The sequence below is a fragment of the Canis lupus genome, chromosome X (assembly GCF_003254725.2).
Source record: "Canis lupus dingo isolate Sandy chromosome X, ASM325472v2, whole genome shotgun sequence".
NCBI classification, from domain to species: Eukaryota; Metazoa; Chordata; class Mammalia; order Carnivora; family Canidae; genus Canis; species Canis lupus.
Genome location: NC_064281.1, coordinates 77,318,180 through 77,341,163, shown reverse-complemented (window position 1 = coordinate 77,341,163; position 22,984 = coordinate 77,318,180). Strand labels below are relative to the sequence as shown.

The 22,984-nt window shown below is 39.6% G+C and overlaps 2 protein-coding genes and 1 long non-coding RNA gene across 11 annotated transcripts; 1 reads left to right on the top strand and 2 right to left on the bottom strand.

Annotated features, from left to right (window-relative positions):
- Nucleotides 1-7,460: 7,460 nt before the first annotated feature.
- Nucleotides 7,461-18,819, bottom strand: TCEAL3 (transcription elongation factor A like 3). 3 transcript variants are annotated; one of them, XM_025431594.3, is made up of 4 exons: nt 18,199-18,819; nt 9,609-9,877; nt 8,659-8,728; nt 7,461-8,316 (listed from the first exon to the last, which is right to left on the bottom strand). In XM_025431594.3, the coding sequence occupies exons 2-4, from the start codon at nt 9,871-9,873 to the stop codon at nt 7,704-7,706; spliced, it is 948 nt and encodes a 315-aa protein (XP_025287379.2). In that variant the 5' UTR covers nt 9,874-9,877; nt 18,199-18,819; the 3' UTR covers nt 7,461-7,703. The 3 variants fall into 3 exon arrangements, with proteins under 3 accessions (XP_025287379.2, XP_025287382.1, XP_025287380.1); XM_025431597.3 differs by lacking the exons at nt 9,609-9,877; nt 18,199-18,819 and adding an exon at nt 9,254-9,439; XM_025431595.3 differs by lacking the exons at nt 9,609-9,877; nt 18,199-18,819 and adding an exon at nt 9,266-9,439.
- A 92-nt stretch (nt 18,820-18,911) lies between these two features.
- TCEAL4 (transcription elongation factor A like 4) lies at nt 18,912-21,205 on the bottom strand. Of its 7 annotated transcripts, none has more exons than XM_025431592.3 (3): nt 21,055-21,205; nt 20,400-20,466; nt 18,912-20,062 (listed from the first exon to the last, which is right to left on the bottom strand). In XM_025431592.3, the coding sequence occupies exon 3, from the start codon at nt 20,033-20,035 to the stop codon at nt 19,082-19,084; it is 954 nt and encodes a 317-aa protein (XP_025287377.3). In that variant the 5' UTR covers nt 20,036-20,062; nt 20,400-20,466; nt 21,055-21,205; the 3' UTR covers nt 18,912-19,081. The 7 variants fall into 7 exon arrangements, with proteins under 7 accessions (XP_025287377.3, XP_048963066.1, XP_048963068.1 ...); XM_049107109.1 differs by having other exon boundaries at nt 18,912-20,057; XM_049107111.1 differs by having other exon boundaries at nt 20,396-20,466; nt 21,051-21,147.
- LOC112649370 (uncharacterized) lies at nt 20,461-21,322 on the top strand. The gene is made up of 2 exons (XR_007409268.1): nt 20,461-20,824; nt 21,019-21,322. It is a non-coding gene; the product is annotated as an uncharacterized LOC112649370 (long non-coding RNA).
- Nucleotides 21,323-22,984: the final 1,662 nt, after the last annotated feature.

The window sequence follows — 22,984 nt, the reverse complement described above, 5'->3', positions numbered from 1 at the left end:
ATGAATTTTCTAGAGCAGCTCATAGAACTCAGGAAACCATTTTACTTACTAGATTACCATTTTATTAAAAAAGGATATAACTCGGGCAGCCCCAGTGGCTCAGTGGTTTAGCGCCGCCTTCTGCCCAGGGCCTGAGCCTGGGGACCCGGGCTCGAGTCCCATGTCAGGTTCCCAGCATGGAGCCTGCTTCTCCCTTTGCCTGTGTCTCTGTGTCTCTCTTTCTCTATGTCTCTCGTGAATAAATGGATAAAAAATAAAATCTTTTTTTAAAAAAGGATATAACTCAGGAACAGCCAAATAGAAGAGATGCATAGGGCAAGGTATGTGGGAAAGGATGTATAGCTTCCATGCCTTCTCTGGGAAGAGAAAAAAAGAAAGACAACAGTTGCCAACTGGAAAGCTTCTTGAACCCCATATTCAGGGATTTGTTTGGAGGCTTCGTTACAAAGGCATGATTGATTAAATTATCAGCCATTGGCAATTAACTCAACCTCTAGCCCCCTTTCCTTCCCCTGAAGTGAGATAGGGAGAGGATGAGCTGAAAGTTCCACCCCTCTAATTAGAGTTGGTTCTCTTGGCAACTAGCCTCCATCCTTAGATTACCTAGGGACTTTTCAAAGGTCGCCTCATTAATATAAACTGATATGGTTGAAAAGGACTTGTTATGAATAATAAGACACCTTTATCGTTCTCATCTCTTAGGAAGTTCAAAGGGTTTTAGGAGCTCTGTGCCAGGGGCAGGATAGAGACCTGTTATATTTATTTCTTATTATAAACCACAATATCACAGTAGAGTTCCTCCGTACAGCTTTCTGATCCTGGGCTTTTCTTTGAAGGAAGTTTTTGGTGTTTTGCTTTGTTTTTTTAAATAAAAAATTCCATCTCTTGTTATAGGTCTATTAAGTCTTTGTATTTCTTCTTGACTTGGTTTTGGTAGTTTAAGTCCTTCTAGGAATGTCCAGTTCATCTAGGTTATGTAATTCATTTTCATACAATTATTTATAATATTGCCTTACAATCTTTTTTTAGTTGTATTAGGTTGATAGTGGTGTCCTTTCTTTCATTCCTGATTTTATTAATGTGAATCTTCTCACTCTTCTCTTTTTGTTGTTCAGTGCAGTTAATAATTTGTTGCTTTTGTTCTTTTCAAAGAACCAAATTTTGGATTAATTGATTTTCTTTACTGTTTTTGTGTCCACTATCTCATTAATTTCTACTCTAATCTTTTAATTCCCTGCCTTCAACTTACTTTGTATTCAGTTTGGTATTCTTTTCATAGTTTCTTAAGGTGGAAGATTATTGAGATTTTTCTTCTTTTAAAAATATGAGTGTTTATAGCTACAATTTTTTTCTCTAGGTTTTGCTTTAGCTGCATCTCATAAGTTTTGGTATCTCGTGTTTTCATTTTCTTTCATCTCAGATTATTGTGTAATCCCCTCCCTTTTTGACCTATTGGTTTTCTAGGAGTGTGTTTTTTATTCCTGAATATTTGTGAATTCCCCACATGCACTCATGTTCTTGATTTCTAATTTCATGCCATTTTGGTCATAGAACATGTTTGTATGATTTTAATACATTAAAATATTTTGAGACTTATCCTATGGTTTAACATAAGTATTGGGATAAAAGTAGAACTAAACCAAAGCAAACAGAAGGAAGGAAATGATAAAGATTAGTGTGAAAATAAATGTAATAGAGTACAGGAAAATAAAGATGATGAAACCAAATTAATTCTTTAAAAAGATCAACAAAATTAATAAACTATTAGCTACACTTACTAAGAAAAAACAAGAAGTTTCTCATTACTAAAATCAGGAACATTTTTAAGTAGGGACATCATTGCTGACTTTACAGAAATTAAGAGGATTATAAGGGAAATCTATGAACAATTACAAGTCAACAAACTAGATAATCTATAAGAAATGAACATTTTTCTAAAAAGATATACTGTACTGAAGTTGATTCAAGAAGAATTAGAAAATCTGAATAGACCTATACAAGTAAAGACCTTGAATTAGTAATACAAATAACTTCACAAAGAAAAGTCCAGGCTGAAAGAGCTTCCTCAGTTTATTCTACAAATTTTTAAAGAAAAACTAATAATAAACCTTTAATATTCTTCCAAAAATAGGAGAGAGGACACTTTTCAATACATTCAATAATGTAGGGATTACCCTGATACCAAACCAGATAAAAATATCAAAAAAGACAACTATAAATCAATATCCCTTATGGATATAGACACTAAATACTAAAAAAATAATCCAGCATCGTATACAAAGGTTACCATGACCAAGTGGAATTCACCCCAGGAATGCAAGCTCATTTGACATGTGAAAATCAATCAACATAAAATGCCATATCAATACATTAAAGAAAAAAATCACATGTCATCTCACTAGACACAGAAAAAGCATTTGACAAAATGAGAACTCCTCAACCTGATAAAGATATAATGTAATTACACCTTACATTATACTTATGGTGAAAGATTTAATGTGGGGCTCCATCTCAGGACCCTGAGATCATAACCTGAGCTGAAACCAAGAGTTGGATCCTTAACCGTCTGAGCCACCTGGGTGCTCTGAGTCTGATCTTTTCCTATGCTGCCTCTGACAAATAATATTTTCCTAAGAGCCTGTGAAAACTGGTTAGCATAAGGTGCTCTCTCTCCAGGTCCTGAACCCTAAATTTCTTTGGTGTTAGATGGGCAAGTCCCTCCTTGAAAAAGTAATTGAGATAACTAGAATTCTGTACAGACAAGGAGGGGCTCAGAGAGTCAAGATTCGAACAATTTTGACCGTGTGCCAATGAGTAACAATCAGGATGCTATAACCTTGAAGAACAGTCAGCAGGCATAAGTAGTCCAGAAAATAAAACCAAAAGCAAAAAAAAATTGTTTTAGAAATGAAGCTTTTAAAATTTATTTAATTTTAGAGAGGGAGAGGAAATGAGAATTCATGCACACGCTTGGGGGAGAGGAAGAGGGAGAGAATTTTTCACGCAGACCCCTCGTTGAGTGATGAGCCCCACTCCAGGCTTGATCCCACAACCCATGAGATCATGACCTGAGTCAAAACCAAGAGTCAGATACTTAACTGACTGAGCCACCCAATTGCCCCCTCCCAAAAATTTTTAATGAGGGCACAGTTTGGCTTAATCGTTTTGTGAGTTGATCACGGAAAAAGAACTTCGAATTTCAGACAAATTTCAGTAAAATTGTATGGAGGGAATGCAAGGCATTAGATGTTCAGTTACTTAGTTACCATCTACAGAAAGCAACTCTGGCTAATTTAAGAGAAAGAGAATGTATTAAAGGGTGTTGGGTGGCCTTGGGATGGGGATGGAGCTAGAAGAGACAAATGATAAGGCTTAAAGTTCCTATAGCTAGGAACAACATCCAGAAAAACATGTGAGAATCAATCTGATTACCGTCTCTATAGTTTTGTTTTTTCCAGAATGTCTTATAAATGGAAGCAAACTAGAGTATAGCCTTTTTTTGGTCTGGCTTCTTTCACTTAGCCTAATGAATTTGAGTCATTCATGTTTTTGCATGAACCAGTAGTTTTTTCTTGTTATCCATTCACCATTTGGGGGATATCTGGATTGTTTCCAGTTTTGAGCTCTTATGAATAAAGTTACTAAAGTTTTCATTTCTCTTAGGTAAATACCTAGTAGTGAGATTACTGGGTCATATGGAAAAATGTATGGCTGCCAAACTTTTCCAAAGTGGCCATACCATTTTTTTTCAATTTAAAAAATAAACTCTAGAGCCAACATGGGGCTCAAACTCATGACCCCAAGATCAAGAGTGCCATACTCTACTGCCTTGAGCCAGCCATGCTCCCCAGGCCATGCCATTTTGTATTCCCACCAACAGTGAGAATTTCAGTTGCTCCATATCCTTGCTAGGAAGTTTTAATAACAGCTTATTTTGTTTTTGTTTTTGTTTAGTTTAGCCACTCCAATAGGTGAGTAGTGATATCTCATTATGGTGTTAATTTTCATTTCCCTGAAAATTAATGTTGAATATATTTTATCTTATCACTTGCCATCTTCATATTTTCTTTGGTGAAGTGTCTATTCAAATCTTTTGGCTATTTTTAAATTGTATTATTTTCTTGTTATTTGTCTTATTACTGAATTGTAAGAGTTTTTTGTATATTCTGAAGACAGATACTTTATCAATTATCTTCCTCCAAGTGGAAGCTTGTCATTTCATTTTCCTAACATTTTGGTGGCTTTTGAGGAGTTGTTTAAAAATATTTTAATACTTATGTGGTCCAGGGGCATCAAGTTGGCTCAGTCGGTTAAGTGTTTGCCTTTCGGCTCGGCTCATGATCCCAGGGTCCTGGTATGGTGCCCCACATCAGGCTCCCTGCTCAACGGGGAGTCTGCTTCTCCCTCTCCCTTTGCCTGCAACTTCCCCTGTTTGTGCTTGCTTGCACTCTTTGTCAAATAAATACATAAAAATCTTTAAAAATATATGTATTTATGTGGTCCAATTTATAAACTTTTTTGTTAGCACTTATATCCTCTTATGAAAGGTTTGCCTAACCCAAGATAACCCCTTTATTCCTATTTTTGTAACAATATTTTATTTAAAATATATTTTACATAATCTCCACACTCATTGTGGGGCTTGAATTCACAACCCCTTGGGCTCTGGATCCCAAGATCAAGAGTTGCATGCTTCACTGACTTAGCCAGCTTGACACCCCTCTACCAATATTTTAAGTTTTATTGTCTGCATTTAAATGTTTTATCATTAGCGTTTGATTTTTCCATTTCTTAGTAGGAAAAACTGGAACTTATTAAGTAGGTGGTGGCAGAAAAATAATATCAAAAGTATATAAACCATTACAACATTAAATAAGCAATATTTTATTTTGCAACTACAGATTATCCCATATTTTTTACTATTTTTAAATGAAGCTTTAATAATTTTTGTTTTTGCATTTTGATTTATGAGCCATTTTGAATTCATATTTTGCATATGGTGTGAGGCAAGGGTACTTTTTTTATATAGATGTCGGCTATAGACTGAACGTATAATCCCAAAATTCATATGTTAAAAATTCTAACATCCAATGGTATCTGGAGGTGGGATCTTTGGGGAGTGATTAGGCCATGTGGTGGAGCTGTCATGAATGGGATTAGTTCTATTATAAAAGAGACCCCAGAAAGCTCCTTTGCCCTTTTTGTCATGTGAATATATCTCTTTATGAACCAGGAATCAGGCCTCACCAGACCCCAAATTCATTAGTGCCTTGATCTTTTACTTCACAGATTCCAGAACTGTGAGAAATAAATGTGTGTTAAGTCACACAGTCCATCCACCAGAACTAAAACAACATCTAATTGTTCCAGAATCATTGTTGAAAAGTCTATTTTTCTCCATTAAATTACTTTCGGATCTTTAAAAAAATGAATTGATTATATACCTGTACACCTATTTCTGGAATGTCTGTTTTATTCCATTGATCTATATGTCTATGCTTATGCCAATACTACACAGTCTTGATTACTGTAGCTTTATAGTTAAAGTCAGGCAGTGAGTCCCCCAACTTTGTTCTTCATTTTCAATATATTTTGGCTATCTTATGTCCTTTGCTTTTCCATGTAATTTAGAATCCCAGTTTGCTGAGATTTCTATTGGGATGGCATTGAATTTATAGATCAATTTTGGAGAGAATTACCATGTTAACTTTATTGAGTCTTCTAATCCATGAATAATTATCCTCTAAATTCAAGGATCCTGATTCAGTCATAATTTATTAAGTATATGTGTCAAGGACAGTGTAAGGTATATCAGGATGAATAAGAAAGTGCTTTGATAAAGGAAAATACTAGTGGGTTAAATAAAATGCCTAACATCAAGTTAATATTTTTAAGAGCACTATTACCCTTTTCAGTTGGAATTGGCTTGCAATGGAAAGGGATATTTTCAGCTTGAAACTCAGTTGTGTAATCTTCTGTGATTACGTGTAGACAGGTCCCTTGATTTTGTATGGCAAGCCAGCCAAGGTACTTTAGAAAATTCACACTAAGAAAGGTATATAAATTGGGGTGCCTGAGTGGCCCAGTCAGTTAAGCATCTGCCTTCATCTGCCTTCAGATCAAGTCATGATCCCAGAGTCCTGGGATCTGAGCCCCAGTCTGGCTCTCTGCTTGGTGGGAAGCCTGCTTCTCGCTCTCCCTCTGCCTGCCGCTCTGCATACTTGTGCTTTCTCCCTCTCTATATCAAATAAATAAATAAAATCTTTAAAAAAGAAAGATATGTAAATTTATATATGGTTTCCTTGGGGTACTGTGGTGTAGTGTTCAATTCAAATAACCATCCATTGTCTGGTCCATAGATTAGTCTCAGGACAGCCCCCAGTGTACCCCAAATATCCGAGTCCTCTGAAGAGAAAACAAACTATAAGCAAATATAAAATGAACTAAAAGTGGTAATGCCTATACTAAGAACTATGGAATACAGGACAGCCCAAACAGCTGTGGGGCAATACCACCTGAGTAGCACAACGTTGAGGCTGGGAGAGGCTTTATCCACACTCCTATTGCAGTCAAGTAGGGGCTTTGGCCCTCTAGGGATGATAGGGAATCAGAGGGGCTTTGTCATGACTCCGTATCAATAACTGTTAGTAGAGGATACAGGGCAGAGCTTGAACAGGAATGCCCAGCAGATATGGTAGTACCCAGAGAAAGGTGGCACCCTCTTCTCAGCTGCTTGATCTTGTTCCTAGGCACTGATGAGACCTATCTTCAGTCTTCCCCTGAGTATTTGACTGTCTAGGGTCCTAGCAAAGGTGCCAGCCCAACATAGCCCACATACTCAGTATCCCATCTGATCCACTCAGCAGTATGTGAAGTTAAGTTTTATTCCCATTTCACAGATGACAAGACTGATGCTTACAGCACTGAATCTGTTGTTATAACCACCGGGTCGATTTCTCTAGCTATGAGTCCCAGAGATAATGTGAGTTTTATGTATCATTTTACATTCGGGCAACAGGAATTTTAAGTGTCTTCATTGCCCTCATAAATTCACTGAACATTTCAGTTTATCATGTATTGATTTCTAGATTTTTTTTATTATGACAAACAACCATCCTTTAGGAAGAAGTGGTTAGTGACAAAGCAAATAAAAAGAATCACACATGGTGGGAACCATAAGATGGTATTGGACTCTGAAGGAGTGGCAGTGCCCACTGACATGGTTATAGCTAGGGGGAGGCATGGGAATGAGTAACATTCAGAGGAATGGCATGGAGGTACCTAACCATCAGGTGATTGGACTCCTGTTTGAATACAAATGAGACCTTTTTTGGCTACCATACAGGAAAAACCATCATTTACTTTGTAGTGTATACATTTTCAGAGCTTTCTCTGTGCACAAATGCATTATGCAAACATATTTCTACAAAAATGTTCTGATACTGTATATGTGGTTCTGAAAACTTTTTTTTATTGTTATTTTACAGTGTACCATGAATATTTCTTCCATGCACATGGGTTAGAATCCCCTACTGAAAGACAGAGAACACTGTAATTGGATCAAAAGGCTGCTGGTAACAAAAGTGACACCTAAAGCAAAGTATCAGCTTAAGGTTAAAGCACATAGCCTGGCAAATGCCTGCCAGGGAAAGCAGGGTCAGCAATATTCTCATTAGAGAAGTTAGAATTGAAGGCCAAAGGCATTAAAGATATGGGATATCATGTAAACCCCTTTGGCCTCTACCTCCGCCCCTCACCCCCCTGACACCTCGTTGCCCCCTTGGGGCAAACGGATCCTGTACATCTCTTTGCATCCAATGAAAACCACCCATTTTCTGTTTTTTCCTTAATTCTTCCTGAGCCCTTGACATATCTCCACATTCTCTCATCATCTCCTCACTTCCCAAGTGCTTTTCCTGTAGGTCCTCCTGATAGTCCTTGGGGGAATCGTCTGTCCCCCTGTCCGTTTTTCTTTTTGCTTTCCTCGGCACATAATCTTCAGCTGGGCGCTTTTCGGCAGCCCGTGGCTCACCCTCAGGCTTTGCCTGGGATTCTGGCTTGCCCTCACCATGTGGTTTTCCCTCATTTTCAGACTTGCCCTGCTTTTCTTGCTTTCCCTCATCATCTGGCTGTCCCTTATTCTGGAGCTTTCCCTCATGCCCTGGCTTCCCTTCCTCTTCCAGCTTTTCTTCCTCATCTGATTTTCCTTCATCTTCAGGCTCTACTTCATCTTCTGGCTGTCCCTTGATTTCCAGCTTTCCTTCATTTTCATTGTAGAGTTTTTCCATGTTGAGATTTCCCCTTCTTTTCCTTGTCCTAGGGGGTGGGGTAGGAGGGGGAAGAGAAGACAAAGGAGACAAGGGAGACTGAGGGCTTGGAGGTGGAATGCAGGTGCTGATAGTACTAGCATCCTTCCCTTGGCTGGGTTCTCTTGACCTGGCCAAGCCGTCCAAGTGTGACTTCTGCCCACCTTTTACCCTACAATTCCTCCCACATGTGAGAGCCAGCCATTTCCCTGGCAGGCCCTACCACCTTCTGTACCATCCTTCAGCGTGGTATGGAGGATGGGCAGTGGGGACCTCAAATTCTGCATTCGGTGTGCCCTCTACACCCTCCCCACACTGTTTCTGTCCAGTGCCCTTCCTCCCTTTCACTCACCTGCAGGGATTCTGGACAGGTTCCTCCTCCTTTTCTAGCCTTGTAGAGTGCTGGGGATAGACACACAGACCTGCAGATAGACAGGAGACAGGGGCAGGGCCTGTGCACTCAGCCAACTGAAGTTTCTTTCCTGAATCAGCCCTACTCAAGGAACATTTCCCTCTCCTACCTCCCCTGCCTCCCAGCCGCCATTACTTTTCAGGCCTCAGGATCCAGACCAGGATGCTTTCCAAACTGTTTAGGTCTGGGTCCCCCTCCCCTGCAGGCAAGCCACCCACTCCCACCCCCTTTCCGCTGAGGTCAATATTTCCTTTTAGATGCAGTGTGAGGGGGTTTATTTCTAGAATATGTCTACATTTCACTGTCGCAGGGCGCCCCCCCCCATTTCAGGTCCAAAAACGGATGGAGGGCGCAGAGGAGGGGCGTGGAGGAGGCAGCAGCGGGGCCTGCTATGGGGTGCTCCTCCCCACCTGCCCACATCTGCGCTGCGCCCCCCATCCTCACCAACCTCCCAGACCCCTTCCTGCTCCGTGCTGCTCCCGGTTCCTACTCCCATCCACCTCCACCCTTGCTCAGGGTTGCCCGCAGCGCCCACCTTCACACTGACCTGCCGGGCCCGGGCAGGCCTGCGCCTCCTCGGGCTCGCCGAAGCCCGCTCGCCCCTCGTCAGCCGCCCGGGCAGCTCAGGTAGCTGGTTCCACACGGGCGACGCGAGCGGACAGAGCAGGGACCGGACCGCGGGGCGAGCAGGCGAGCGGGCGGGAGCGGGGGCTGCTGCCCACGTCGGCGCCCGGCTGGTCACGTGAGCGCCGCGTCAGCCGAGCTCAGTCCCCCAACCCGCCCCCTCAACCCCATCCCCAAGGGAATGAGCAACCACACACGGTGGGGGTCGGGGTGGCAAAGAGAGAATCAAGAAGAGCCAGGCGGCTTCCCAAGGGCAGGTGCTTTACCTGGCGCATCGCAGGTCCTCGTACAGCATCCCTCTGAGATGCACGTCATTGCCAGGTGTGACTGCTGATCACAGGGAGGGTACGGGACTTTGCCAGGAGCGCTGAGCAACTGCGTCCCACAAGCAGCTTTCAAGACCCGTTCTGACTCCAGAGCCCAGGTAGTAGTGCCGGCCAGGAAGCAGCCCTGCCACCTTGAGTGGCTGTGTTCCTGGGCCTCCTCTCTCCTCAGTCCACAAGTTCTCTCTCCTGAGAGATTTCTGTTCATTTCCCTTTAAGCACAGATGATTCTCAAATCTCCATCGCTAGGATGTTCCCTCCCCTTGAGCCCTAGACCCCTTTTGGTTTCCCATTGGCAGTATAAGAGAGTGCTGGTCTCTTCACACCTTTCCCAACATGGGTTGGAATACTTTTTAATTTTCACTAACATGATAGGTAAGTAGTAGTGTCTCAATGACATTTTATTTTGCATGTTTTGGGGACAAATTTAATACCATTGTAAATTGTTCATGTCTTTCCACATTTTTGTTGGGTTATTGGTCCTTCTCCCCTCATCTTTCAGTATTCTTTATACATTAACTATATTAGGATTTTGTTACAAATACTTCCAGATTGTTAGTTGCTTTTCTACTTTGTATATAGTGTATTTCTATCATGCATTAAAACGAATAGTCAAAATTTTTAATAGTTTTATTTTTAAGGTTTTATTTATGAGAGAGAGAGACAGACACAGGCAGAGAGAGGCAGGCTCCACCCAGGGAGCGCGACGCTGGATCCGAGGTCTCCAGGATCTCGCCCAGGGGCTAAAGGCGGCGCTAAACCGCTGAGCCACCCGGGCTGTCCACGAGTAGTACAATTCATCAAACTTTTATTTTATTGCATCTAGATTTTGATTCATAGTCAATAATGCTTTTCCTACTTGAGGTCAAAGAGGAATTTACCCATGTTTTCTTGTAGTATTCATAAGGTTAACTATTTGTCCCGAGGGCATCTGTGGTTAGGAATAGAGGTTAAGTAATACACCAATGCCAAACTGAGTTGAAGCTACAGCTGACTCAAAGCAGCAAATCAAAGCCCAAGACTCATTACAAGGGGAGAGATTTCCTAACAAACCATCACCCATAGGATGCTGGGAACCTCAAATGTTTCAACTTAAGTGTAATTATAAACTGGAAGTAAACTAGCTCTCACAAAATCTTTTACTTTGGCCTTGCAACATCTAGGTGAACTAGTAAACTAAACTTTGAACATAGATTATGGTGTTTCCAAACAGGAAGAACCGTTATAAACCCTGACCAATGCAAACAAAATCTTCTCTGGAGTTAAGTGTCCATTATCTTAAGCCCCAAATTATTTCAACAAACAACTGTTCATGTACAATGCCCACACAAAAAGATAACCAGGAATACAAATAAAAAAGACATCAAAAGTAAGCAGTAGACAAAACAGTCAACGCAAACAGGTCCATTAACTTTGAATTATCTGAATCATCAGATTGTTAAATGACAATGCTTAGTGTATTCAGATAAATAAAATCCAATCTTGAAAATTTCAACAGGATGCTAAAAATCAGAAAAGAGTGAAAAAAAATGGGAATTCTAAAACTACAAAAAAACTCAGCTGAAATTAAAAACTCAATGGATAGCTTTAACAGATTAGATGCAGCTCAAAAGAGAACTAAAGAACTACAAATTATGTTCAGATGAAACTATCTATAAGGCTGCACAGGTAGTCAAAAAGATGGAAAACTCTGATAGGAGGGCATGATAAAATCTAACAAATGTTTACTTGGAGTTCTAAAAGAAAAGAGAAATGGAAGTGTTCAGAGGCAACCTTTGAAGATACAACTGAGGATTTTTCAGAACTGATGAAAGACACTGATCCATAGATCCATGAAGTCCAAGGTATCCCAGAGTAAAAAGAAACACACATAGATGCATAATAGTGACCTTGCAGAGAATCAAAGACAAAAAGACAATCATAAAAGTAGCCAGAAAAATAAGAGTATGCCTTGAAAGGAACAAAAGTTAGGTTGATTGATGGCTTCTCAATAGCAACAATGGAGGTATGAAGACAGTAGAATGCTATCTTTAGTAACTTGAAAGAAAATAACTGCCAGCCAAAAAAATTGACAACCAACAGAAATACCTTTCAAAATTAATGGTGAAATAAAGACCTTTGCAAATAAAATGAGAGCTTTCCATCAGCAGGGAAGAACCAAAGGAAATAGTGAATGCTAAAGGGCATTTTTCAGATAACAGGAAAATGACCCCAGATGGTATGCTGGATATCACAAAGGGAAAAACAATTAAAAAGATAAATATGTATGCAAACTTGAATCAATACCAACAAATAACATGAGTCAAGAGGGCTGGAGTAAAAGTATTTAAAGTTCTGGCATGGAACACCTGGGTGACTCAGTGGTTTAGCATTTGCCTTTGGCTCACATTGTGATCCTGGAGTCCTATGATCAAGTCCCATATCAGGCTCCAGCAGGGAGCCTGATTCTCCCTCTGCCTAAGTCTCTGCCTCTCTAAAAGTGTGTCTCTCATGAATAAATAAATATAATCTTTAAAAAATTAAGTTCTGGCATTATCAGGGGAGTCTGTGAAAGTACAGAATTAGTATTAGCCTTTGATAAGTCGACTGTGTGCTCTAATTGCCAGAAAACCATTAAGGCAGAGTAAAAGTGTAAAACTTCTAAACAGAGGGGGAAAATAAAATAATCCTAAAGAAGAGAAAACTAACATAGATCAGATGGGACACAGAGAAGGAACTTGATAAAATGGTTAACATATCTATTAATATCAGTAAGTACATTAAATGTAAATGATTTATATGAAGCAATTAAAAGACAATGATTTTCAGACTGAAAACACACAATGTTATATTGTTTATAAGACAAATATAAAAATAAAGACTGAAAGTAAAAGTATAGAAAAAAATTATAAAATGAAAACAGTAACCAAAAAATCCATTATGGTAAAACAACAAAATAGACTTCAAAGCTAAAAACATTACAAAACATAAGGAGTGTCACTTTATGGTATTTTAAAATTTGTATGCACTTATGAAATTGACCTCAAAATAAATAAATAAAAATTCGACAGAACTATAAGGAGAAATAACTAATCTTCCATTTCAGCATTAACAGTCCTATCTATGCAACTGTGGAAATAAAGTGTTGAAAGAAAAAACTCCATCAAATTAAAATTTTTATAACCAGCAAAATTATCCTTCAAAAGTGGAGAAATAAAAATTTTCTCAGACAAGCAAAAACTAACGACTAGCAAACCTTCCCTTAAAGAAATGTTAAATGATTTTCTTCAGGCAGAAGAAAGTTGATCACCAACTCAAAATAGGTCAGCAACTCCAATCTTCATAAAGAGAAATGGAAGTGGAATAACTGAAACTACAATGAAATTTTTTTTCTTATGCTTAAATGATACAAAAGACAAATGTCTAAAATAATATTAACAATATAGTGATTATAGCATATGGATAAGTGAGATGAATGATGAATACCCTGTAATAAGGTACCTATACTACACATCGGTGAAGCAGAAGAATGCTCTTTGAAAGTGATCCTAGTTAAAATTATGTATTGTAAACTTGAGGGATATCACTAAAATTTTTTTAAAGAAATATAACTGATACACTAAGAGAAGACAAATGGAATCATGTAAAATACTCAAAACTAGAGAAGGCAGAAGCAGCAGCAAGCCTTGGAAATAAATAGAAAAGTTATAAACATGGTTGATATTAATCTAAATATATATCAAAAATCATTTTTAGTATGAATGCTCCTAATAGACCTATTCAAGACAGAAATGGTCAGAATGATCAAATAAAATCGTTTTTGGACAAAAGGCCCACTTTAAAAATAAAGACTTTGAATGGTTACAACTAAAGCAATGGAGAAAGATTTATACCACCATATATACTAATCAAAAGAACAATGAACATAAAAGGATGCTGGAGTTCAGTGGGTAGAGTATTTGGCTCTTGATCTTGGGGCCATGAGTTCAAACCCCACAGTGAGCATAGAGCCTACAAAACAAACAAACAAACCAACAATGCTGGAATAGCTATGTAACTTCAGATAAAGCAGACTTGAGAACAATTAAAGTTTCAGAGATTAAAAAAAAGGCACTACATAATAATAAAGGGATTAATTCTGGAAAAAAACATATAATAATCCTAAATATATATGCATCTAACAAAAGTGTCAAAATATAAGAGGCAAAAACTGACAAAACTGAAAGGAGAAACAAATCTATTATTAGAATTACAGACTTCAACCCCACCCCCCCCAGTCAGTAATTGACAGATTAGGCAGGCAAAATATCTACAAGGATATATTGACCTGAACAGCACTATCAATCAATTTGATCTAAAATGTCATTTATAGAACATTCCATCCAATATCAGAACATGATTATTTCAAGTTCACAGAGAACATTCACCAAGAATCCATATTCTAGACCATTAAATACACCTTAACAAATTTAAAAGAATAGAAATCCTAAAGGTATGCTCTCAATGGAATTAAAGTAGAAATCAACAACAAAAAGATGGAAAAACACAAACATTTGGAAATTAACACATAACTAAACATTCTAAACAGGAGTCAAGGAAGAAGTCTCAATAGAAATACAAAAATATTTTGAACTAAATAAAAATAAAATATAACCTATCAAAATTTTGGGGCTGTAGAAAAAGCAATGCTTAGATGGAAATTTCTTATGTGAGAAAAATGAAAAAGATCTAACATTGATTAACATAAGTTTTCTCCTCAGGAAAGTAAACAAAGAAGAATAATTTTAGGGGATCCCTGGGTGGCGCAGCGGTTTAGCGCCTGCCTTTGGCCCAGGGCGCGATCCTGGAGACCAGGGATCGAATCCCACGTCGGGCTCCCGGTGCATGGAGCCTGCTTCTCCCTCTGCCTGTGTCTCTGCCTCTCTCTCTCTCTCTCTCACTGTGTGCCTATCATAAATAAATAAAATAAAAAAATTTTAAAAAAAGAATAATTTTAAGCATAGTGCATGCAGAAGAAAATAAATTAATAATTAGGAATCAATACAACTAAAAAGGGAAGAAAGTAGAAAAAAAAAAACCAAAAGGCAATTCTTTGAAAAGATTAAAAAAAATTGTTAAATCTCTTGCCAGGATAATCAAGAAAAAAGATCCAAATTAACAAAATCAGAAATGAAAGTAAGGTTATCACTAGTGATTACATGAACATTAAGAAGATAATGAAGAAATTCTATGAACAACTCTATGCCTACAAATTTGATAACTTAGATACAATGAACCAATTCCCTTCAATAAGGCAAACTGCTAAAACTCACACAAGGAGAAAAAGATAACCTAAATAAGTCCTGTATCTATTAAAGAAATTAAATCAATAATCCATAACCTTCCAAAGATACAAATAACCAAGACCAAATTCTACCAAAGTTTAAAGGATCACCAGTGAACATTTAGAGGTCATCAGGGAATTCTACCACACTTCTGAGTAAGAAATAATACCAATTCTCCACAATGTCTTCCATAAAACAGAAGTAGAGAGGGATGCTTGGGTGGCTCAGCAGTTGAGCAGCTGCTTCTGGCTCAGGCATGATCCTGGTCCCAGGATCAAGATCCATACTGGGCTCCTTACAGGGAGCCTGCTTCTCCCTCTGCCTATGTCTCTGCCTCTCTCTGTGTGTGTCTCATGAATAAATAAATAAAATCTTAAAAAAAGAAAACAGAAGTAGAGAGAATGCTTGATTTACTCTCTGAAGTAAATTCACTATTACTCTAATTCCAAAAACACACAGAAGACATTACAAGAAAGGAAAACTACAGACCAGTATCTCTCATGAACACAGACACAAAATCCTCAATAAAGTATCAGAAAATTGCAACAATGTTTTAAAAATTATGTACCTAAAAAGTGGAATTTATTGTAGGCATGCAAAACTGATTTAACATTTGAAAATCAATTAGTATAATCCACCACAAACACAGGCTAAATAAGATATATGATCTTATCACTTGATACAGGAAAAGTATATGACAGAATCCAACATCCATTTATCATAAAGGTTCTCAGAAGGGAACACCTCAATTTGAGTATCTATAAGAAATCTATAACATCATACTTAATGGTGAGGAGAACACTTCACTCTAATATCAGGAACAAGGGTAGGTACTCTTTTCTCATTGCTCCTATTAAACATCATCCTGGAAGTCTTAGCTAGTGCAGTAACACAAAAAAGGAACTAAAACATATACAGATAGGAATGGAGGAAATAATACTGTCTCTTTACAGATGACATGATGGTCTATGTAGAAATGCCACAGCACTGACAAACTGGCTACAAGGTCTGTAAAGCTGTAAAACTAATATACAGAAGTATTCAGAAGTCAATTGCTTTCCTATATACTGGCCAAAGAACAACTGGAATTTTAAATTTAAAGATACCATAAATTACAGCACTCTCAAAATGCAGAATGTGCCTACAGAAACTAAGTGTATTACAAATGTATGAAACAACCCCACTGAAAGGGATGGGGGAATAAGGTGTTGACACAGATAACTTTGTAGGTGAGTGGAGTCTATAAAACTAAGGTAAATTTTTTCTCTATATATAAATAAATATATAAAAATAATTAAAGATGGAAACATATATAAACATGCATCTATACACATGGGTTATTTCTTATTAACAGATCTCTCTGTTCTGTCAGCTGCGAGGGCCTAGAAGCAATGATACCCCAATAGTAATGAGTACTCTTGGCACCCAGATCTTGGTTTTGATACCATTCTCTAACCAAAGGTATCAAGGCCCCTTGGAGAAATGGCTTGGACAGAAAATATACAGGACTACACCATCTTGTAGTGCCAGAAAGTGTTAAACACTCACATATATGGGCACACATGCACACACACAGTGATGGAAGGAGGTACATTAAATAAACACAAGAGCCAAGTGAAAGAGCTCCCAATGGCCAAAGTTGGAAAATATGTGTAGTATTAGATTATAATACAAAATTATAAAATACTGATTACTGGACCATAAGGTAGTTATATTTTTAACTTTTTGAGGGACAGTGGAATATTATTTAGCCATAAAAAACAATAAAATCTTGCCTTTTGCACCTAGAGTATAATGCTAAGTGAAATAAGTCAGAGACAAATACCATATGCTTTCACTCATATTTGGAACTTAAGAAACCAAAAAAAAATAAGAGAGAGACATAGCAAGAAACAGACTTTTAATTATAGAGAACAATCTAATGGTTACCAGAGGGGAGGGTGCTGTAGGGATGAGTGAAATAGGTGATGGGGATTAAAGAGTGCATTTGTCATGATGACCACAGCGTGATGTATCAAACTGTTCAATCACTGTATTTGTACACCTGAACTAATATTATGCTGTATGTTAACTAGAATTAAAATAAAACCTTTTTTAAAAAAAAGAGTCCATACTGATATAAATAAAATACATTAATAGGAGAATAGTCAAATATTTTATAAATTACAAATAAATCTATAGATACTTCACTCTCAGGTAGGTGTAACCTAACATCACTCAGTCCTTAAGTGTGGACTATGCAGTGACTTTCTTCTAAAGAGTACAGTATGGAAAGGGAGAAATAAGAGTAATTTTGCCATGGAGAATCCTAAAACTACCTCACCCAGGTGATGAAAGTTAACATCAACAGTGTAATATTGATAGTTTTGATAGTATGTACTTTTTTTTTTAAAACACCCAACATGGGGCTTGAACTCACGACCTCGAGATCAAGAATTTAATATTTTTTTACTATGCCAGCCATGCACCCTGTAACATGTACCCTTTACATGATGTGGTGAGTATGGCACTTCCTTCCTGGTGTTCTTCCCAAAAAGCATTTAATGCCTATGTAACCACAAGAAAAAAATCAAGCAAACCAAAACTGTGGGACATTATACAAAATGCCTGACCAGTACTTCTCATAAGTGTCAAGGGCATCAAAAACAAGGAAAGTCTGAGAAACTGTCACAGCCAAGAGGAGCCTATGGACAAGATGACTAAATGTAAGGTGGTAACCTGTATAGGATCCTAGAACAGAAAAAGGACATTAAATAAGATGTATCAATATTGGTTCATTGTAACAAATGCACCATACTAACATAAGATGTGAATAGAGGATACTGGGTATGAAGTATACAGAAATTCTGTACTATTATTGCAATAATTCTGTAAATCTATAACTCCTAAAATGAAAGTGTATTTAAAAAACACTAAAAGTAAAAGGCTAATGAAGAGTTGGGGGTGGGGCAGGGATCACATAGATAGATGGATCTGTTGAAATGGTAAGGCAGGGCTTAACACAAACTTCTTGAGACAATTCCCTAAGAGAAGTATCAGTAGACAAGAGATTAACAGGTGAGAACAGCACAGCATCTGGTCAGATTTTTCTGGCTCAATCTCCAGTATCTAAATCCAGTGGAGATGGCTATATGCAAAAGCACACACAAATCAACAAAAAGTCTGGAAAGGAATGTTTTCTAAAAACTTTATAAAATATCAAGGCTCTATGACAATCGGGTAATACCCACCTGAGTTAGGGTAACTGTTGTAGGTAGAGAATTCTCCATCTTTCTGTTGAGACACCGTTGCTTTAGTCCATTGTGGTCTCCAGCCCACCAGTAGCAGCTGGGGCTTCAGGAGGGTACAGAGCCCCTGAGAAGGAGCACAGTGCCCAAGAGACATGGCATTACCCTGGGGACAGTGATACCCACTTTTTATCTGACTTACTCCTGGACACAAGTGAGATGTCTTTTATAGCTCCCCTAAACATATGACAGAGTTCTGGTTCTGCTACTGCAAGGCTAAGAGTTGGAGCCAGATCAACACAGCTCCTAGTATTACCTCATCTGATCTTCTCTACAGCCCTGGAAGGCAAGTATTATCCCATTTGATAAGATGACAAGACTGTTACAGCAATGGATCTGTAGTAACGGCCAGGTTGAGTCTTCCAGCTTCCAGTCTCAAACATGAATTTTACAAAACATTTTATATACTGACCAAGGATTTTTGGTGTCTCCACTGTATTCATAAGCTAAACGAACAGTTATTTTGATTGCTTGGTATATATTGTTTTCATAATGAAAGTAATCTATGTTTTTTAGGAGAAAATATACAATGAACAAAAAAGAACAGAAAAAAAAATCAGCCACAGATAACCAGGACACAGCTTTCAGTTTCCTCTGTACATAAATCACTAAGTAAATACCTTCGTAGTTTTACAAAAATGGACTGATGCCATATATATGGTTCATCAAACTCTTCTTTTTAATTTTACAATATGCCATAAACATTTTTCCATGCAATGGACAAAAATCTACTGAAACATCAAGGGTTGCAGTTGGATAACAGAGTGATAGCTAAAGCAAGTATTAGCATAAGGTTAAAGCACAGGGCAAATGCCTGCCAAGGGCACTACACAAAAGGAATGTCTTCAAAGCCCCTCTGTGGGGCCCTGCACCCACCCCTCAGTTCCCTTGGGCCCCTCGGGTGGAAGGGGTCCTGTAAACTTTTTTGCATCCACATAAACCCCCCCAATTTCTGTCTGGTTTTCTTCACCTCATCCTCTACCCTGGCCATCTCATCAAATTCTCTTATCATCTCTTCATTGCTCAAATGCATATCGTGTATGGCCTCCTTATATTCCTTGAGGCACTGAGCCAGCCCCTTGTTGGTTTTTCTTTTGGCCTTCCTGGGTACATCATCCCCAGCTGGGCGCTTTCCTGCAGCCCTTGGTTCGATGGCTGGCTTTTCTTCTTTTGGCTTTTCCTCATTCACTGGCTTTCCCTCACTCTCTAAGTTTTCTTCTTTTGGCTTTCCCTCACTCACTAGCTTTCCTTCTTTTGGCTTTCCCTCACTCACTGGTTTTCCTTCTTCTTTTGGCTTTCCCTCACTCACTGGTTTTCCTTCTTCTTTTGGCTTTCTCTCACTCACTGGTTTTCCTTCTTCTTTTGGCTTTCCCTCACTCACCGGTTTTCCTTCTTCTTTTGGCTTTCCCTCGCTCTCCACTGGCTTTCCCTCGCTCTCCGCTGGCTTCCCCTCGCTCTCCGCTGGCTTCCCCTCGCTCTCCGCTGGCTTCCCCTCGCTCTCCGCTGGCTTCCCCTCGCTCTCCGCTGGCTTTCCCTCGCTCTCCGCTGGCTTTCCCTCGTTCTCCGCTGGCTTTCCATCCTTTGGCTTTGTCATACTTTCTGACTTTTCTTTATCCTTTAGTATTTCCTCATCTTCTGTCTTTCTCTCATTTTCTAACTTTTCCTGGTTTTCCAGAGTACAATCTACTTCGGGTTCTTCCACATCCTGTGGCTGTTCTTTGTATTCCATCTTTCCTTGGTTCTCAGTCATTCCTTCATTTTCATTGCAGAGTTTTTCCATGTTGAGATTTCCCCTCCTTTTCCTGTCCTAGGGTGGGGAGGAAGAGGAGACAAAGAGGAGACAAGGAAACAGGGCTTGGGGGTGGAATGCAGGTCTGGATAGTACTGGCATCTTTCCCCTTATCAGGGTTCCCCTGACCTGGCCCGGCCTTTCCGTGTGCCTTCTGCCCACCCTCTCCCCTCACACACATGAGCCAACCATTTCTCTGGCAAGCCCAGCCATTTTCTCTATGCTTGTTCAGCACAGCAGCGTGTATAAATGTGTTAGGAGGTGGGCAGTGGTGCCCCATATTCTGCTGGTGCTCTACCTTCCACACTCCCCACCCCCCCTGGATCCCTGCCCAGAGACCCCTTTCTTCACTGACCTGCAGGAATTCTGAGCAGATTCGTCCTTTTCTAGCCCTGCAGAGTGCTGAGAACAGACACGCAGACCTGCAGATAAGACAGGACACAGGGGCTGCGCATTCGGGTGGATGCACAGGGACTCGGAGCCCCTTTCCAGAATCCCGGCCCTTCTCATCCAACGTTTCCCTCCCCCACTTCCTCCGCCCCCCACACCCCAGCCGCCATTTCTTTTCACGCCTCCGGCGCCAGACCAGGATGTTTTCCAAACTAATTTTGGATCTCTGTGTCCTTCTTCCCCGGAGGCAACTCGCCTCCCCACTCTCGAGGTCAACTTTTTTTCTCTACGCATGGAGTGGGAAAGGGGGTTTATTTTTACTGTCTCACTGGCGGGGCGCCCCCAAGCTCACCAGCTCCGGCTCCAAAATGGACGGAGGGCAGCGAAGAGGTGAGGAGAAAGGGGACACGGGTACTAGGGGTGTCCGCTCTTCCGACCCTCCGCCGATTGGTCGCTAGCTCACCCTTTAGCCATTTTCCCACCGCCATCTCTACCTACACTCTCGCCAGCTTTCCTCAACACGGACCCCATTCCCACCCTTTTTCTTCTCCGTGTCCGTGCCTCACCCCCATCCCCCATTCCAGGGTTCCGCAGGCAGCGACGAAGGCCCTCACACTGACCTGAAAGAACCTGGAGCAACAATTAAGAGCTAGCAAACCGCTCCGGATCCGACCGCAAGGAAGAGGGCGGGCTCCCGGACTGGTGCCCAGATCTGCGCCGGGTTGGTCACGTGAGCGTCGCGTCACCGGAGCTCGCCCCCCTCCCCCCTGCCGCCCCGCCCAGCAGCCGGGGCGGGGGGCGTTGCGGGTCACCCCGCACCTCTCTGGGCAGTTTTGACCTTTTTCTCTTCTTGAGGTGATCCAAGGAATAAATTTAATAAAAACCTCAGAGGCTTTTTTAATGGGTTGAGCGGTGCGGGGGAGGAGTCTTGACCATGTTGCTCTTAATTTCCATTGAAAGAACTAGAGCCAGCCAATGAAATCGTATGAATGTGAACTTTAATGTCGTACATAGAATATTGCACTTTTATTTTCTAAAGATTTATTTTTTTATTTTAGAGAAATAAAGGGGGAGGGGCATCCAGCGACTCCCAGTTGAGCTCGGAGCCCCTACCGGGCTCCATCCCAGGACCCTGAGATCCTGACCTGAGGGGAAATCAAGAGTCTGAGGCTCAACCGACAGAGCCACCCACGTGCCCAGAATATTGCACTTTAGAAAAAAATTAGGAAACTGTTCCCCTCAAAATGAAATTATTCCTTTTTCCTGACATGCGCACATACATTTTCTAATTATTGAAATCTAAAACTAAAATTATATTTGAAGCAGAATAAAAGAACAATTTTTTTTCTAAGTGAGAGACTAAATATACAACAGACAATGACCTGATCGTACATGACAATAGAACTGAGAACCGCAACCTCTGCAGCAAGCAGCCTCAGGAAGCCAAACCACAGCCTCTGATCAACGATTGACAACCTCCCTATTTTTTGAACCCCTCTCAACAAGAGAAATCCACATATGCTCCCCAAACCAATCACATAAGATGTTCTCTTAGCCTGCTTCTAGCAACCCTATGCCAACAATCTCCAATCCGAGAATAATACTTAGTCTTCTCTTTTGCTTGAGCTAAAGTTTTTCCACTCCCTAGAGACTTCCAGTCTCTGCCAAATAAAAGTAATGGTGGCTGACTGCCTTGTTATAACAAGTTCTGAATAAGTAGTCTCTGTTTCCACTTAAGCTTTTTGTGTAGAAGGCCTTTAAAAATAAGATAACAAAGACATGAACAATTAAGGAAAACCATTGATCTATCTGAAAATGCATACCGATTTCTTAAGGGATTGGGGACATATGCACTCTTTCCTGCTCTTGAGTGGTATGGTAAAAAAAATGTTCTGAAAAGTAAGCTGGTAAATTGTTTTAAAATAAATATGAAAAATAAAATAAAATAAATAAAATAAAATAAAATAAAATAAATATGACATTTTTTTTAAATTTTTATTTATTTATGATAGTCACAGAGAGAGAGAGAGAGAGAGAGGCAGAGACATAGGCAGAGGGAGAAGCAGGCTCCATGCACCGGGAGCCCGACGTGGGATTCGATCCCTGGTCTCCAGGATCGCGCCCTGGGCCAAAGGCAGGCGCTAAACCGCTGCGCCACCCAGGGATCCTAAATATGACATTTTGGTTCAGTATTTCCTTCTAATATTTACCCATGGAGAGAATTAATAATGTGCTAAAACTAATCTTATGTTTTAAAAAATGCTTTGTATTTTTTAAATTCCCATAATAACTGTTTGTTATGCGTTTATTCTTTGCTGGAACTGGGAATACAGTATCAATTATGTAGGCTTTGTATGTAATGGAAAAATGGAATATCACAATTGTCCATCAGTACAGATTTCATTACATATCTTCTTAATACATTGTTTACCCTGGTTATCCTTGGATGTTTGGTTAAGAAAAATAATTAAAATGTTGGGCTCTAGAAAAAAAAGTAAAAATTATTAACTATTTATAAATCACAATTACTATGGGTGGTGGGACACAAAG